The following is a 19230-nucleotide window of genomic DNA, read 5'->3' on the forward strand; positions in this document are numbered from 1 at the left end:
ACAAGGATGGGCATGTTGTGGTCACCAGAGAGAAGAGGACCAGGAGGATTGCAGCTTGGCCCAAACTGAAAGAAAACCAAGTTTGCCCACAAAGAGATCAGAGAAATTCTGAATTTCTTGGCTAAGCCCAACTCTGTAAGATGAATCTGAACTAGAACAAATCCTCTCAAAATACAAGAAGATTCGGATCTGGACCCAATTTTTTCCAATCTGGCCCATCTCTAATATCTATAGAGGAAAAACAGTAAATGAAAAATATTACTGGAAAATTAAGTATCAAATGATTACATGTAAATATAAAAAGTGTTTCAGAGTAACAGCCGTGTTAGTCTGTATTCGCAAAAAGAAAAGGAGTACTTGTGGCACCTTAGAGACTAACCAATTTATTTGAGCATAAGCTTTCGTGAGCTACAGCTCACTTCATCGGATGCATACTGTGGAAACTGCAGAAGACATTATATACACAGAGATCATGAAACAATACCTCCTCCCACCCCACTCTCCTGCTGGTAATAGCTTATCTAAAGTGATCACTCTCCTTACAATGTGTATGATAATCAAGTTGGGCCATTTCCAGCACAAATCCAGGTTTTCTCACCCTCCGCCCCCCCCCACACAAACTCACTCTCCGCCTGGTAATAGCCCATCCAAAGTGACCACTCTCTTTACAATGTGTATGATAATCAAGGTGGGCCATTTCCAGCACAAACCAGGTTTTCTCATCATCCCCCCTTCCAAAAACCACACACACAAATTACCAGCAGGAGAGTGAGTTTGGGGGGGGGGGGGGCGGAGGGTGAGAAAACCTGGATTTTTGCTGGAAATGGCCCAACTTGATTAGCGTTCTTTAGTTTGCTTTTTTTGTTTGTTAATTGTAATACTTTAATTTTTAAATAACTGGAATCCGGTAGAAAATTGTTAACATCAACAGGTGACAGGATGTTAGATGCAGAATATTTCATGATCATTTGACACTTCACTCCATTTAAAAATGTCTCCATTGTACTAATCCCCTTGAAATGCAGCACTTAATACATAAATGAACTACAACTGGGTGAAATTTTTCATCCAAAACTTCTTTCAGCAAAAATGCCGATTCCACAACACTGAAACCTTTTACAAATTCATGTTGATGTTGCTGAATTGTTTGTTTAAAAAAAATCCAAAAAATTGAAACATTTAGTTTCATCATTTACTAAACAAAATGTTTCAATTTCAGCATGAAACAACTTTTCATTTAAAAAATTTCCTTTTCATTTTAATTTTAATAGTTTCAAAAAGGTCAAAATGAAACATGAAATGAAACAAATGAACTTTTTTAAAAAAAAACTTTTTAATTCACTGAAATTTTTCATTTTGGGCTGACCTGAAACAATTTTTTTACTTTTTGAAATTGCCAACAAATCAAAATCCATTATTCACCCAGTTCAAATGTGAACTACATTCGGTGCCCTGGGGATTATGACCTTTGCCACACTTCAGTTCTAGCTGAGTAGGGGTGGGGTAGAGAAATAGCCACTTTTCCATGGAATTGGGGTGAAAAGGCTATTGGTCTTAACACAGCTACATCCCAGTGAAGAGATGGTCTTGCTACAACTATCCCCCACTGTACATGGCTGTCCACAAGCCCACAGACATTGCTGCCTATACCCTTTTAATTGCACCTGTGGAGCAAGGTCCTGCTGTCACAGTCAGGGTCATCGGGAATGTTGGTCAGGCTCTTTATTGCTGTAGTAAAACGCAAAGATGGCAAGTTGTTTGGGTGAACAAAGCTACTTCCCTGTGAGATGGTTTCAGTGTACCTATTTTGGGGTTCTGGTTTTGCACTACAGTTTGCAGTTACATTCCCTGAGGCTGTGTATTGTGCATGAGAAGCATTTCCATGTTAATTATTATGAGCAACTATAAATTAATGTTGGATTTACACGTACTCATGTTTTGTATTTCTGTAGCCTAATATTCCCTGGAGTGCGGCTGGGTGCTGACAGTCAATTTAGTGATTTCCTTGATGGACTTGGACCTGCACAATTAGTAGGTCGACAGACACTAGCAACCCCTGCTATGGGTAAGAATAATTTGTTCTCATGTATAAGACAAATGCTATCCCATTGACCAAAGTGGAGTTCAGGTGGCCAGAATTTAGCACATGGGCTACCAAAGAGTTCTGCCAAATGGCCTTCCTCATCTTTAACACAAAGGTGCTGTGTCAGAGGCAATGCTAGCCCATTGGCGGGCCTAAGCAGGAATATTTTGGAGGCCTGCCAACAGTGTGAGTGGGGGGCAAAGGGGGCAATTGCCCAGGGGCCTGGGTGATTTAAAAGGGCTCCTAGGTGCGCACGGGGTGGTGCCGGCAGCAGCAAAGGCAGCTGGGCGGGCATGTGGAAGCCCTGGCTGTGCCAGAAGACCACGCCCAGCAGCACAGCTGGCAGCTCACCCAAATCTCAGGCGGACCATTCTAGGGTCCCACTAACTCTTTTGCCCTGGGCAGAGCCATCCCTAGGGTACAGCGAATCAGGGTGACCACTCCGGGCCCCGCGCTTTGGGGGGCCCTGCGGGCTGGCACGATTGGCCAGCACAGTCAGTCCCAGAAGTGACCAGTTGGTCCTGGAAGTAACGGATTCGTCACTTCTGCCCCAGGCCCTGCACCCCCTGGGAACAGCCTTGGCTCTGGGGCCCGGAATTGCTGTCAGCGGGCCTAGACCTCCCACATAACACATAATAAACAGCAAATAGGGGCCCCCTTGAGCTGCTTGGGGCCCTAAGCAATTGTTTAGTCTGCTTATGCCTAGCACCAGCTCCGCTGTCCATAAACACAACTGATGCTCTGTTTCATCCAAAATCAGACAAAGATAGATTATTTCATGCTGGGACCTGTAATGTCCACAGAGCTCACTTCCGTATCAAAGATGGTGGCTGCAATCTGTTCCTTTCTATGCAGAATAATTATGGTCCTTGGCTCCTGGCAAATTGCTAGTTAGCTTTTGCACATGGTTGCCACTGATTATGGAGCCAATAATGGAATCTGACCCAGATTTAGCTAATTGAAAGATAATCCAAAAATTTGAAACTCTACTGCATATTTGCAACAAGGCTGACAACCAGTTTACAAATGATGTCATTAGATTGTTGCTGTTGGAACAGATTAAAATTTAAAATCTAATTTCCAGCAGCCTCTCAAAGGCTAACTATGGTTTTCTCAGTAATCCGAAGCATCTGAGAATCCCCTGGAGTACCAAGCGCTACAGGCTCGCCCCTGACACATCCACTCCACACTCCCTGCATGGACACTTATGGGGAGCCTGCACAGGGCCATTTATGATGGCTTTATGCTCTGCCTGCAGGGAAGAAATTCTTCCCCAGGCCCTTGCAGGCTGTTTACGGTACACGTACACCACCACAGCAGTGTGTAAAGACAGGAGCAGGGGCAAAATCCCTTCAGTCTGCATTTGAGTGATTCGGTGACATATTTTGTGGGGCTGTGCATTGAGGATGAAGAAGAAATAACCCTTGACATCTCTACTAGCCTAATCACGCTATGCATGTGAAAAATCACAGATAGCAAGTGCTTTGGCTGAGCAGTCTTAAGCACTGCAGGAACTCAGGTTCAGGAGGCTACTCAACTACTACTGAGGAGAAGTAGGGAACCAGGAGGAAAAATGGGAGGGGATCGTCTCTTTTTTGCAGCTCATGAGCTGTACAAAAGAAGGAGAAGTCTTGAGCTGCTGTATAAATCCAAAATTAATTATTTTTTGCAATAGGAGTTACCAGGCTATAAGCTTATTGAGCATGAAGCCTGTACAATGTTATAAGGCCTGTTAAAATATATCAGATTTCCTTCTTACAGGAAATAAGAAGCATCTGGGTTCTTCTGTTGTCCATTTTAAAATCAGGGTGATTCCAGTAGTGAATCCAGGTGCTAGTTTACATTCGCCTCACTTTTTGCTTAAAAGTTGTTTTCCTCCCTAGACCTCTTCCAACAGGGCTCCTGAGTGATAACAATTTATTTCCATCTATTGGGGCCTTTATTTCTATAGGCTGAGGGAAGGCATTGGGCTACAAAATTCACTCAATCTTTCTGCCTAACACTTTCTCTTCAAGGGCTTATATCTAGTGGATAGTTGTCTCTGCTAGTTTGAAAATGTCTGTGTTGTGGCACCCCCTGCTGACTGCCAGTAGCATAAACTGGATTTGAATATACAGGCTTACAGCATTGAAAGGTAGCCCAAGAGCATGGTTTATGGAATTTTCCTCTAAACTATTTGTAGCCCAGTATAGAGCTGTGTTTGTTGAAGCAAATTTTTGATAGATAACAAACCATCCCTGCTTGGCTTGTCATATCACGAATACTAGAGTAGTCCGAAGCACTGTGCTATAATATTCTGATAGTGGAAGAAGTGTGCTAAGGTCTCCTTTTCAGTTACATTTGAACAACAATGCTGTTACCATTAAGAATACAGCAAATTTTGTAGCTCAGGTTTATTCACTATTCTTTGCTTAGAAACATGGACCTACATGTCAGACATCATAAGGTCAGGGTCCTGCACAGGTGGGAATTCCATTTGCTTCCACAGTTACCACAACTGGGCATGTCCAATGAGGTATTTGAGCACCCAGACAGCCAGTTAGGTGACTATCTACCCATTGGCATGATCAGTCTTGACGACTTTTTTTTATGCAGCCCTGAACTTCTCATGGTTTGAAAATCAGACCCATAATTACTAAGGCCCAAACACACAAAGGGACTTAGGTATTGCAACACTCAGTGTCACAAAGTCTAACTTGTAGGTGCCTAGCTGCCCAATAGAATCCATAAACCTTGGATTAGGTGCCTTGTCTCCCTCTGCACTGAGTGGTTACAAATAGGTGACTCAGAATGGGATCATCAAAACCCATCACGCTAGGCAGGGAGTCACCTAAGCTAGCCAATGGCAGATGCAAAGAAGAGGGGTGTGTCCTAATCTCCACCCCTCTCAGGGAGTTAGGCACCTAACTCTATTTGGGATCCACACCTGGAAACCCTCTCCTGGAGTCAGGTGCCTCAGCCACTTCTTGCAAGAACAGCAGTGGTACATTGCCTAACTGCAGCAAGAGCCACCCTTCTAGTGGTGGTGAGGGCACTCACCTAGGATGTGGCAGACCCTGGATCAATTAACCCTTTGCCTGAGGAGAAGGGATTTGAACGTAGGTTTCCCACTCTCAGAGGAGCGCCCTAACAATTGCTCAAGAGTGTCATCCTCACTTTGTATCTGGCTCAATGCATATTTACATATTTATATACTGTATAATGGCCTCAACCAGAGAGACTGAGAGAGACCAGCATCAGTGTGTCTCACTCTCCAGTGGATAGGGCACGCAACTCCTCCTCCCTCCAGACCATTTTATGTGTAGTTAGGCATGCTCTGAGAATGCCTAGCATATTAAGCCCCACAGCACCTCGTCTGAGCCCCATTTGAGGATCCCACTTTTAACTTAGGTATCAGGCACTTGGCACCTAGACTGATGTGCACATGTCTGATGGCAGAAATTTAGGCACTAAGGGACTTGTGAAAATGCAGACACTGAAGGATTTTAGGCAACTCGAGGACTAGGCAGCAGCTTAGCAGGGGGTTAGATGATTTCAGTGGCACCTAAATATTTGGACTTAGGCACGTAACGTGGAAGTTAGGCACCTAAGTTCTTTTGTGGATCTGCACTTAAGTGTCTTTTTTTCATTTACAGTCTTTCTTTCCAAGTCAGAGCAGAACTTGGACCCCAAAACGGCAAATGTTCTTTTCTGCAGCTATAGCCAGAGTTGTCATTTGCCTGAACATTCAGAACTGAGGAAGCAGCTTGGAAATCTTGTTCTCTTAATATTCTGGCAGTTTGTTCAAGGTGCTGTTCAGGAAGGGAACTGTCACCCTCTTGCCCTCATTAAAAAACTTTCGTAAAAAAAAAATTGTGAGCCTCAGAGAAGTTAGTTGTTGGCTAGACAGACTGCAGTCTACTTTTCTGGCTTTCTTCTTTCTAAAGGACAGACCTGCAAGGTTTGCAGCCACACACTTACCTAGTAAAAACAACGAGGAGTCCTTGTAGCACCTTAGAGACTAACAAATTTATCTGGGCATAAGCTTTCATAGGCTAAAACCCACTTCCTCAGATGTATGGAGTGAAAAATACAGTAAGCAGAATATATATCATAGCACATGAAAAGACGGCAGTTGCCTTACCAAGTGGGGGGTCAGTGCTAACGAGGCCAATTCAATTAAGGTGGGAGTGGGCTATTCTCAACAGTTGACAAGAAGAGGTGAACACTTACCTTGTGCTCCTTCCATCTCTTTGTGTATCCACCTGGTGTCTCTCCTCTTATACTTGGATCAAAGACTCTTTGAGGAAGAGACCATCAATGGGATACAAATCCCTGACTGGAGACTCCAGATGCTACCACAGTACAATAATAATAATGATAATCAAAATAATTGCCTGAGTGAAGACAATTGACTGTGGTGAGGTCTGCACTGAGCTGACCCAGATAATGGAATAAGCTTTTTCTTCTCCTTTCCTTTCAGGTGATATTCAGATTGGAATGGTGGATAAAAAAGGCCAGTTAGAAGTAGAAGTCATTAGAGCCCGAGGCCTCACGCAAAAACCTGGGTCCAAATCTACCCCAGGTGAGGAAAACTGCAAATGATGGAGGACAGGAGAATACAAAATATGCAGTAAAGCGTGGACCAGAGATCTCGAAAGAGACCTTCTCAGCTCTTTGTAGCAGTCACTACATTTACATGTATTCATTTTCTTTTTCAATAGAGATGTGTTTAAGGGTATGTCTACACTACCCGCTGGATCGGCAAGCAGCGATCGATCCAGCAGGGATCGATTTATCGCGTCTAATCTAGATGCGATAAATCGACTCCCGAGCGCTCTCCTGTCGACTCCTGTACTCCACCGCCACGAGGGGCGCAGGTGGAGTCGACAGGGGAGCGGCAGCAGTCGACTCACTGCGGTGAAGACACCATGGTAAGTCGATCTAAGTATGCCGACTTCAGCTACATTATTCACATAGCTGAAGTTGCGTAACTTAGATTGATCCCCCACTAGTGCAGACCAGGGCTTAGGAATACCTACTGTGCCCACATTCAATTCCTCCCTCTGCGCACCATTTAATTTCAAGGAGTGCTCCCCTCACAAGAGCAAAATCAACATTTCTGAGGCTGAAAAATCCTTGCTAGAAGGAATGTCTGCAAGGGGTGTTCAGATTAGATTTTTATTGGTAAATGTTGATAAATGTCGATTTCACGGTAGACACACAAACCAACAAAAAATCCATCAGTAATAATCACAATTTACAGATAGGCAAAGTAAGAAAAATGTTGCTTGTAACTTATTAGACTTTGCTTTCAGGATATTTATTTTGTATATTATTACATGTGATACTGACAATTTGTATTGTAATGGTTTAAAGCTTTAACTTTTTGAATCTCAATGTCTATTGTAATTAGGTAATTATCGTCTGATTCCTGCCCCCATAATTTTCTGCAACTGTGAAACTTTACATTGATAACAATTGGGAAAAAATGCTTAAAACACATCATTTTTCACAACTGTGAACATTTACATTGATATAAATTGGGAAAAGGGCTTAAAAATAAACCGATATTATCCATCAAAATTATTAAAATAATCAAAATCTAGTTACATTTCACCATGGACCTGGTGATGCATATGGAGTCCCTTACATTATTATTTATGCATTTGTTTATTTTCATCTACAAAAGAGAAAGAGTAGTTGAAAGGGAATAGCAAGCAAGCAAAGTGGTGGAAACTGAGTACTGTGATCTTCAGTGATATGGCAGTGTTTGAATAAGTCAGCAAGCGGTACTAGTGCCTGTGAGCTCAAACATGTGAGTTTACCGAGAATAAATGAAATTATTGTTATAATAAAAATCTCCTTATTTTAAGGCATTTTTGCTGGAAAACATTTTTGTTTTCCAGGACAAACACTGTTTATCATAATAATTAGAATATAGGTTTCAGATTAACATTTTGCTGAGATGTTACTTTAAAACTATTTGAGACACGAAGTAAACGAGGAACAACTGCCTTTTTATATGAATGTTTTCAGGAATGACTGTGTTCCATTTTTAAACACCCAGTTCATTGAAATGGCATTGGGAATGGCATATTTTGAAATGGCTTTGAACTCCTAACACATGGAACAATCAAACTGTCTATCAGTGACAACATATTCTTATTAATAATATCCAGTTCATGGAACACATCAGTTAAAAAAATCATACTTTACCAGATAAATGTAAGACATGCGTTACTAATAATAACTTATGCAGTGTTGTTGTAGCCATGTTGGTCCCAGGATATTAAAGAGAAAAGGTGTGTGAAGTAATATCTTTTATTGGACCAAGCTTGTCTCTCTCACCAACATAAATTGGCCGAATACAAAATATTACCTCTCTCACTTTGTCTCTCTGATAATACTTTTAATTAAAAACTAGTAAATATTTAATTGACTTTTCATCATCTAATTTGTTTGCTTACTGTTGAAAATTCAACTCAGTTTGGCCAATGAAAGTGGTTACGTTCACTTTTCTTTCTAGTTAGTTTCCATTCATTGTTCTTGTCCTCCACCCCAATGGTGCAATACTGTGAAATGCTTAAGTCCAAACATAAAATTGGTGGTGTTGGATTTTTGCAGCTCCCTATGTCAAAGTGTACCTGTTGGAAAATGGAGCCTGTGTAGCCAAGAAAAAGACAAGAATTGCACGGAAAACACTTGATCCTTTGTACCAACAGACACTGGTTTTTGATGAAAGTCCACAGGGTAAAGTCCTTCAGGTCAGTAATTACTTAATCTTGGTTTAGGCCCTGATTTGGTAAAGCACTTGACTGTTCACTTAACTGTAAGATTGTGAGTAGTCCCAACCCACATAAACACTTAATTTCAGAAATATCAGTTAATATATCTGAGTGGTTTGTAACGTCATGAGACTCCCAAAATGTACCTATGTAGCTTTATTATTTATTAGAAGTTTTTCTCTATTGCTTTCTATGGCCCTAACCCTATCCTACCATCAGGCCCCTTCTCTTCTCCTTTGAAAAAATACTCACCGTACTCATGCAGGTAGGGAGTTGCTGCATGAATGAACATATAAGTGTATATTCTTTGGACAGTGTTAAATCTGTATTTTATGTCCTTACAGGTGATAGTTTGGGGAGACTATGGCCGAATGGATCACAAATGCTTCATGGGTGTTGCACAGATCCTTCTGGAGGAACTTGATCTGTCCAGTGTAGTAATAGGATGGTATAAATTATTTCCACCCTCATCACTAGTGGATCCAACCTTGACTCCCCTGACCCGCAGGGCTTCCCAGTCATCTCTGGAAAGTTCAACTGGGCCTCCCTGCATTAGATCATAGTGAACTATGCTATCTAATAAAAATGTTACCACCCAGGATAACAATCAGAATCAGATTCTTATATGATCAAAAGCATTGTTGGAGAGAGACAATCACTTCTGTTTTTGCCTGTAGTAGTTATCCAAAAATATGTCTGAATTATTTGTTAAAAGATGGCTTAAATTAACAGAACAAAATAGTATATCAAATACAGTAAGTCAGTCTACTAGCGACAGTCACTGATGCTTATTACAATTTTTAAAAAGAGCGCGACCTTTAGATTAGAATAAAATGAAAAAAAACAAAACAAAACTGGAAGCTCTCACTCTGTTAAGTGTTGTATTTTTTCACATTTTGACAGAGCCCACAAGCAGTGTTAACTTCCTGGTGTTTCAGCAGTTTTTCTGTACTTGTTACTTCCACTAGTTTTTTGCTGTGTGATTCTGCCAGTTTTGTAAAAGTCCTCACAATGCTAACAGAGACCCTTCCTTTCGTTTTCTAAACTAAACAAAAAAGGGCTGAAGTATATCTCTGTAAGTATCCCTTCAAGTGTTCAGCAGCCAGAATTACCATACATGATGCCACTAAGGTTCTCATTGTTTCTTAGTTCTGGTTCTTCCAGGTCTATCAGGTGACAACCCAGAACAAATGACCAATCAAGATTATTTCATTAACAACAACAACTAAGTCACAGTGCTAGTTTTTCTTTGTAAAAAGCAAATATGTTTGCATTATATATAATGTTTTCTATGTTTTATGATGTTTTGCATGGAAGAGTTTTGAAGAAATCTATCTGCAGCTAATGCTGGGGACTGATAAAAGCAGCTTTAGTCTTCATTTTGACACTGAAAATATTACTGGCAATGCAGTTTTCTTCCTAGACTCAGAGAGGAAATATTTACGTTCATGTGTATAAATGTATATTTGACTTCCCAAAATGTTGACCAGGAATGGGGTTGAGCATATGACACTTTCAGCTGTACCCAGGCTTCTCTGATATGTGTCACTTTAGACACACGTCTGCCCTGGATAGAGCATGGTATGAGTTGTTCAGTATTTCACTGGAAATTCCAGTTGAAATATTCTGCACTTACTAATGTTTTTATCAAATTTTAGTTTACATTTCTTTGAGATTGATGCAAGCACAAAGCTTGATTTTTTAACGCAAGATACCTTACTTTTTTGGTAAAAAAAAAATCAAATTTCAATCTGCATTTTATTCATTTGAGTTATTCTTGGCCTTGAAATTCCATGTGATTTACTGTAAATGTGCTAAAAACTGCAGACTCTGCTGGTTCAATGATATGTTTTCCCTCCTTTTACAGGCCATTCAATTTTGTGATCACACAAATAGGGCAGCATGACTTGGAACTGTTCAAAGCTGCATGCACGTTTTGTAAAAAGAAGCAAAAAGGTTATTTAATAATGTATGTTAGTTCCACATAGGCCAGCTTGTATGTTGCATGTACTTGTACAGTTTGCTCGTAATTACTATACTGAAGTAACCAAGAAATCTAAGCCATCCATTTTTCTTATAGACATTTTGCAGGTTTTAGCCAGGCAAGGTCTGTTAGTCTGGTGCTAAATGTCTATAGATGGACTTTATTTTTTACCCTATGGAAAACGTGATGTAGTATGGACCAAATTCCTTCTAATAAATATTTTGGTGTAGATTCCTCCTGTGGGGCTGTAACACATGTAGAAACTCTGTGCACACTAGGTTTGAAATCATAGACATACTGCCTGCACCAGGTGAACTATTTATTATTATTTAACATGCCAGAACTATTCTGCCCTAGGGTTCCCTAGGGCACAGATTGATTACTGCTCGACCTGCTGAGCAGGAAGAACTGAAGCACTGGTGCACTACTACGAGATTCTGCTCTGTCTTAGTGACCAAAAATCAACTAATTATAATTCGGTAGTATCTTTCTATTTTGACCACTTGTCTTAACACTCCCCTGTGCTTTTAAATGAACTCCCAACTCATGTTATGTAAACATGTTTAATAAAATTTCCTTTTCATGTCCAGAATAGTCGTTGTGTTCGGTATGTTCTAAGGTTCAGATGCGACTCCTCTCGCTACCGAATTGAATGAGATGTGTCATAGAAGTGAGCAAACAAGTAGTCCTTTTAACGGATGTAGAAGCACGTGCTTACGGTAGCGTCAAGTCTAGACCTGGGGTAAGTGGGTGCAAGTCATGTGATTTCAATGATGTTGCATTCCCTTCCACAAAGGAGGGGGCCAAATTGTGCTCTCATTTATATTCATGCAATCATATTGAAGACATTGGACCAAACTGAGACTTGGTGTAAGCAGATGCAACTCATTTGATTTCAGTGAGGTTACATCTGCTTATACTAGGTTGGATCTTGGTCCAGTGGAGTTGCACAGATGTTGGTCCCAGGTCTGTATTTGGTGTAAAAAATGTTATTTAGGTACAAAGGGCAAATTCGGCTCTCTTGCAGTCATTTAAATCCAGAATAGTACCATTGTTGTTGACACCAATAAATGTATTATGGATAACTATTTATGCCAGTGTAGCTGAGAGCAGAATTTGGAACTAAATGTTGTTATTAGAGAAGCAAAGATGGTGTACTGCGTTTGATTTTAGTTCTCCTTATACTCCAGATATCGTTTAGCATAATTTAGAAATAGCCTAAAGACTATTGCATCACTTTGAACACATACATTTATTGCCTTGTTTAAATGAATACATAACTAAGCTTCAGCAAAATGAATTATTAAAATGATAACTATTCACAAAAAAGAATTTTATGTTTCTACTTCTGTGGGGGGAGAATGAGCTGTGAAATACAGAGGACATTATGATACCGTAAAACCTTCTCAGGTTAGGTGAATGAATGTTTCATGACTTCCATGGCTTTGGATATTGCATCCAAAAACTCGGATCTTTTTCTTACCCATCCTCAGGAATAAATTAAACAAAATTGTTTAGTATTCCTGATCCCCTCTATAACACAGAAAAGGTACCAGCAATATTTTAACATTTAAGCCTTATTTTCAAGCACAGTGTATCTAATAAACAAGTAACACATGTAGGAAGCATTCGGGAGAGAAGTGACTTTTTAACCCCACTAGATGGTAGAATGTGTGAAGCCAGATGAGACAGGAGTTGCTCCCGCTCTTCTGCTGCTGTAGCCTTTTGAATTGCTCACTGTTGAGTGGTGGGACTTCAGCATCACAGGTAAGTCACTCCTTGCTTGTCTCCTCACCCTACTACTTTTCCCCAGAGAAGAGGACACGGTATCACTTTACAGATTATGAAAAGAAAAGGAGTACTAGTGGCACCTTAGAGACTAACCAATTTATTTGAGCATAAGCTGTAGCTCACGAAAGCTTATGCTCAAATAAATTGGTTAGTCTCTAAGATGCCACAAGTCCTCCCTTTCTTTTTGCGAACACAGACTAACACGGCTGCTACTCTGAAACCTTTACAGATAATGTACATCCTAAAAGTAAAGCTACTAAAAATCATAATCACTAAGTTTAAGCATACAACCTGACATTCACTTTCCTCACGATAAGAGTTTACTCAACTTTATATTGAAATCCCTTTATAATTTACTACCTTATTACAGAAGAAAAGCTGCTGGCCTATGTGGCATAGTGCTGGGACCTTAAGAACGGCTGAAGGCAGATCAGTAAAATGGGCTGCACATTTAACAGCCTCTTCTCCTTGTAAGGCACAAGAAACTTATATTTGCATTGCCCACTCTGACTAATCAGTCACAGCACCTGAATGAAAGCCTGAAAACTGAGTGCTGTATATCCAAACTAAACTAGAAGAATTTTAAATGGATAAAATCCTCAACACCTGTTCACAAATGTTATGTATATACCAAGGGTTTATTTATATCCTGAAACGTTACATTTGATTGAGACTTCCATTCCATCACAGCCATTTCTGTTTTTCATTAGCTCCTTTAAGAAGTAGTAGCTAACCCACCTCTGGCAAGAAGACTGTAGGCCACCTTTGCCTCTCTTAGAACTATTGATTCAATGTGTTTAAGTCCCATAATGCATCTGAGCTGTCCTCCAGTGTTATACCAGTATAATACTTAGGATATAGTGGAAAGCAGAATTGTTAAAGATGCATTTCCTCAACTCATCCTATGGTTTATCCAGACCATCTCTGGAGGTATCTGGCAGGAAACTAAACCTCCAATAGCTCTTATTAAGAAGAAGATAATACCAACATTCTTGACAATTATCCCCTCACAATTTTTTTTTAAAAAGTACTGATCTGTACAGTCACCCGGTCGGTGCATTTGCTTAAACAGTCACTACATGACAGACCATGAGTACTTTGGAGTATGCACAGAATGAAATATGTTATCTGTTCTATATGGAAAACACACAGCAGAGTAAATATTTTCTAGGCTTTATTGTTGATCAGAACAATACATCTCAATGGGACTCTGCCTACATGCAGCACTGAAAAAAAAATGCATAACATGCAGCATTGTGAAAACTGAAAGTCATAAGGGGAAAAGAGTCAAAAGTGCCATCCTCTGTAGATGACAACATGGTAATTCACTTCTGCCAAATTGCTGGATTACCTACTGTACAGCGTTATCTGAAAACAGTTTCAGGTATTTAAGGAACACGATATCCTTAAATGAGGTCACAAGAATTCAAAATATAAGGGTCCATCTCAAGGGTATCCCTTAGAAGTATTTTTGCCAGTTTGTTTCTTGGCCTTGTTTGATGGGCAGATACCTCCAGGATCACACCATTGGAACAGTCCTATCTGGAAAAGGATCTATAGGATTACCAGCCACCCAGTAACTTTTTGGCTGATATCTGAATTGTGGTTCACCTGAAATGAGTTATCTCAAAAGTCTGACAAAGTTCTATAGCCATACACCAAGAAAGCTGCTCTATGCATGGTCTACAACAAGCTGTTTCTTAATTCTTCCCTATACAACCCACAGGTAATTGTTTTATGTGCCTCTCTTGGAAGTGTGTCTAAGTTCTCACATGCCTGATAAAGTGCAGCAACAAAGTCCACAGTGACTCCTGTGATAAAAACATCATACCTGGGACAGAGAGAAAAGATAGTCCAGTGGGTAGGGTACTAGCCTAGAACTGAGAACACTGGGGTTCCTTTTCCTGCTCTAGAACAGACTTCCTATATGACCGTGGGCAAGTCACTTAGGGCCAGACCTTTAAAAGTCTTTAGGCGCCCAACTCCCATCTTTTCAATCTGGACCTATCTCTTTGTGCCTCCGTTCTCCATCTGTAAAATGGGGATAATAGCACTTCCTACCTCAGTGGGGTGTTCTGAAGATCAATACAGTAATGACTGGGCGATCCTCGGATACTATGGTAATGACCGTGTAAGTAGGTCGATAGTAACAGAGCTTATTCCTGGGGTTCACAGTATTTCTCCAGTGCCTAAGAAATATCTTGCAGTGTTTAATGTGGAAGAATGCCACTGAAGTCCCACTCCAGAAAAATAAACTTGACCTCCCATGATTTGTTGGCTCTTTCTCATCAATACCTGGTGCCACCAAAGTAGTATTTAATACTGAAGGTATAGCATTGCCACGTATTGTGCCCTCCAGGAAGGTCAAAGCAACCACAGACGTTAACAGTACCACCAGTTCCAGCTGCATGTACCAAAATTTTTGCACCACTTTACCACCGATCAGTACCGTCTGTTCTGACTTACCAGCCTGTTCCCTTACGTTGGTGGCAAGGGGGTCTTTTGAAATGCAACGGTATGTTACAGAAAAATGCGTTGACTAGCACCCAACCACAGAAGAGCATGGAATCAATCCATATATCACACATTTCATATAGTTACACTCGGGTCCTAGCTAAGCCCTCAGTGTTTAAAGGACTCCTGTCAGCTAATTTAGTCCAAACGTTCAGTGTTCACAAAATAAAGTTTTATGGGATTTGGAACCAGAGGGCAAATAAAAGGAACCCAAATGCTGTAATTGTTTAATCATGATTTTTAAACCAATCGTACAACCGGGGCTGGGAGGGCTGCCTCATAATGTTTGAATGCTTGAGCTTGGCAATACTGTAGCTGCCAATGTGCCAGAAGGTCTCTGGCCAGTGGGAGTGGATCAGGAGTTAGAGTGAGTCCCAAATGCCCCTTTAGCACCAGGAGGGGAGGCAGTGTACATTGGGCCCCAGTTTAACAAAGCATTTAAGTACGCGCTTAAGGCCATCTTCATGGAGCAATCCATTTACTTATTGTGCTTAGCTAAGTCTGTGGGACTTAAGTTGGTTCTTAAACTGAAACACCTGCTTAGGTACTTCCCTGACTTAAGGCTGCACTGTTGACTTGGACCCCAGACAGGAGGTCCCAGTACCTGGAGAAGCAGGCATGAATCCTAGAGTGGCTCTGTGGTGTGACTGGAAGAAGGTAGACTTCTGGAAAGATGCAAGGTCTGCTGAAACTCAGTGTGGGTAGGAAGGAAGTCAGGGAGGTTACTGGGACAATGATGTACTTGCTGAGTTTAGGGGAAAACAGGAGAAAAGGGATAGATCATAAATTTATTTAGCTCCCGTCCTTTGATTTAGAAACCTGAAAACAAGAATAGTGGCTATTATTTGGCCAACTCCTGCAGCCCTTGCTCAGGCCAAACTCCCACTGAAAGAAATCAGTGTTTTCCTGAGAGTAAATAAAACAAAAAGCTCCCAGATTTGGCCCAATATTATCAACTTAATATTAGAAATCCAATATACAGAACAAGAAAGCAACCAGTGCCTAAGTTTTAGGTGCCTAGATGATCACAGGAACAACATTGCAATCCACAAAGCCAAGTTACATGTATAGGCTCCCTATGCACTGAATGGTGAGAGACAGGTGCCTAAGAATGCAATCCACAAAAGCTGATGGGAGATTCCAATGTGCTAAGACCCTTCCCTTTCTTAGCGCTAGGTGCCTAGCTCTTCTCTAGTGATCCTTAACTCCTTATAGCTGGAGTGGCTGCACTCCAGACCAAATGTTGTGATGCCTCCATTATAACTTTGAGCCCAGTGGTTAGACTACTAACGTGGGCGAGCCAGGTTCAATACCTGCTGACAGTGAGAAAGGCTTTGAACCGGGGTCTCCTCTTCCTTGGGATGGTGCTCTGCCCACTGAGCCACAGGCTAGTCTTATGTAGTGCACCCTCAGTCTCTCCTGGTGAAGCTGTGCCACTGTGGATACATAAAGAGGGACAGGGCTAGAGAGAGAGAGAAAATGAGTGTGTAGTACAGTGGTTAGGGCACCCACGTAGGGGGCAGAAGACCCTGGGTCAAGTTCCCCTGCTCCCTTCACTCTCTCTTTATCCATCCAGCAGGAGAGATGCAGGGAACCTTATGTCAGGATCAGGGGCGGCTCTACCAATTTTGCCACCCCAAGCAGTCGCCGCCAAATTGCTACCGCCACAAGAGCGGCAGAGGGACACAGACTGCCACCCCATTCTGAATGCCGCCCCAAGCACCTGCTTGGAAAGCTGGTGCCTGGAGCCAGCCCAGGTCAGGATACCCCCTAGCTCAATGGTCATCACAGTCCCCTGAGAAGTAGGAGATCGCTGTTCAAACTTTTCCTCACCGCTCTGCTAAGGAAGGGTGGATTTAAACCTGGGTCTCCCATATTCCGGGTGATACTCTAACCACCGGGCTACAAGGCAGGTAGCAGCACCACTACTGCCTCCTCCTCTGGCTGGATTTTGAATGGGGCCAGATTCAGTAGGTTTGCTCAGAGAGCATGTTAGGCAGCCAAACAACCTGCTTTGTGAATCACTCTGGGGCTTAGGCAGGAGATGCCTAGAGGGAGGCAGCAGGGCACATGCCCAGAGGCATAACCATAGGTGCCTAGGGAATTCAGGTGCCTACAGGTTCAGCAATAGCTTTTGAATTGTAGTGGGGGATTTAGGAACCTAAAAACAGGACTTAGGTGCCTAAATCTGGGTTTAGGCACCTAAGTAGCTCTGTGAATTCCAGCCCTAGTGTTTTTCAACTGAATGTAAGGGACTGTTGTCCCCTTACTAAAACTCAGTGGGGCTGTTTTGGTTGGCTAGCTCCCAGTACCAAAAGTAAGGGGAAGGGTCAATGGGAAATCAGGACCCTGAGACTGACAGTCCCCAGGACCAATGGGGGGAATCCAATGCCCAGGTCAGCCTGATTGACAGGGCAGGCAGGCTAATCAGGGAGTCAGAAGGCCAGGGGGTCCCATCCTCTGTGTGAGTTGGAATTGCCGGGGTCAGACAAAGTGGGGCTGAGCTAAGGAGAGAGCAGGGGCCCAAGCTGGGCTGGGGAGCAGAGCTGCAGCAGCCAGAGCCAGAGGGGCCAGAGAAGCAGCCCAGGAAGCAGGTCAGTGCTGGGAGCAGAGTCACAGAAGCAGCCTGCAGAGCAGACCCGTCCTGGGAGCAGAGCTGCAGCAACCAGAGCCAGGGGGGCCAGAGCAGCAGCAGCCGTGCTGAGGCAGAGTTGAGCTGGAGCTGGAGCAGTGAGCAGAGCAAGCAGGACTCTGGGCAGCAGGCCCAGTGCAGGGCTCTGCAGGCCAGACTTGGAGGGCAATTGTAACCTTGATGGGGCGGGGGCAATGCTGCGAAGAAGGGTCCTGCCCCCTAGAGCCTGAGGGCGTGTAGCCACCTCCAGAGCAAGTGTCTGACCCGCAGCATCCCTACAGCACAGCCAGGGTCTGAGATGTGTGAGGAACAGACTGAACTTCCCTGACATTCCAGAGATGCTGGTTGTGATGTTCCCGTGCCAGAGCGGGGTGATTTGTTTTCCTTTAACCTTTCCCATTTTTTCCTTCTTTTTTTAACTTGATTGCTGTTTCATAGAATATCAGGGTTGGAAGGGACCTCAGGAGGTCATCTAGTCCAACCCCCTGCTCAAAGCAGGACCAATCGCCAATTTTTGCCCCACATCCCTAAATGGCTCCCATAAGGATTGAACTCACAATCCTGGGTTTAGCGGGCCAATGCTCAAACCACCGAGCTATCCCCTGTTACACTGACCTTGCCAGTTGTTCTTATCCATCATAAAAAAGAGAAAGGGCAGAGGCCCATTTTAGTTTTCTTTGCAGGTCATCTTGAATAAGAGTTTAACTACAGTCATGTCAGAATTCTTTGCTGTGGTATCTGTATAATCGTCCATCCTCTCAGTACATTAAGGCTTCTTCTTTAGATTGGTTATACCCATTCAAATTTTCCATAAGGCATGTCCCACGGTGTAAATCTCAGCAGAGAAGGAGAGGGAGGCAAACATTCCCATGGTAGGGAATAACTTTTCAGGGCTTAGCTTTCACCTTGCTTTGTTTTCTAGACCTTTATCCACTGCTTTGCAGTACTAAACTTAGCCTTGTTCTTCCATCAGCCAGTTGCCTGAAAAGTGTTTTCTGGATTGTATCTTTTGCCAGTGAAAACCAGTTCGGTGTGAGAACATTTAGGTTCCTTCAGAGTTTGACAGTAAATGGAAAAAGATTAAGACCTTCTGAATACTTTTTCTCTCTGGAATTGACCTTCACTTTGTATGTGACCATTTAAAGGGCAGTAAGAAAGGATAGATTTTTTTTTTCTGTTCCAGAAAATTTGAGATACATAGTATATTACACACAGATATGGGCGTAGAGTATATAAAGAACCTCACACATGGCCAAATCCAAACATTTTCCCACTGTTTTCCTGCAGTCTCTATTCTGGCAACTTCCCATTAGCTTCAGAAAAAGTTTGACTTAGTAAAAACCTGAAGATTTTGCTCCTTATAAATATACTAAAATTAAAACTGATAGTATTGTGAGAATCAGTTAAAAGCCAACATTTGCGAAGCATTACCACATGCTGGCATGGGAGGAACAATTGT

At 42.1% G+C, this 19230-nt stretch overlaps 1 protein-coding gene across 30 annotated transcripts in view; it reads left to right on the plus strand.

The window, feature by feature from the left end:
• Window positions 1–12085, plus strand: part of RIMS1 (regulating synaptic membrane exocytosis 1) — a 513389-nt gene extending 501304 nt beyond the window's left edge. For all 30 annotated transcript variants that reach the window (XM_084623248.1, XM_084623228.1, XM_084623249.1 and 27 more), the window contains 4 exons: window positions 1953–2065; window positions 6546–6647; window positions 8690–8829; window positions 9195–12085. In XM_084623248.1, coding sequence (XP_084479374.1) covers window positions 1953–2065; window positions 6546–6647; window positions 8690–8829; window positions 9195–9413 — 574 coding nt within the window. In that variant the 3' untranslated portion in view covers window positions 9414–12085. The remainder of the gene's footprint in view (window positions 1–1952; window positions 2066–6545; window positions 6648–8689; window positions 8830–9194) is intronic.
• Window positions 12086–19230: the final 7145 nt, after the last annotated feature.

This window comes from Lepidochelys olivacea, assembly GCF_965140295.1.
Source record: "Lepidochelys olivacea isolate rLepOli2 genome assembly, chromosome: 3".
Lineage (NCBI taxonomy): Eukaryota > Metazoa > Chordata > Testudines > Cheloniidae > Lepidochelys > Lepidochelys olivacea.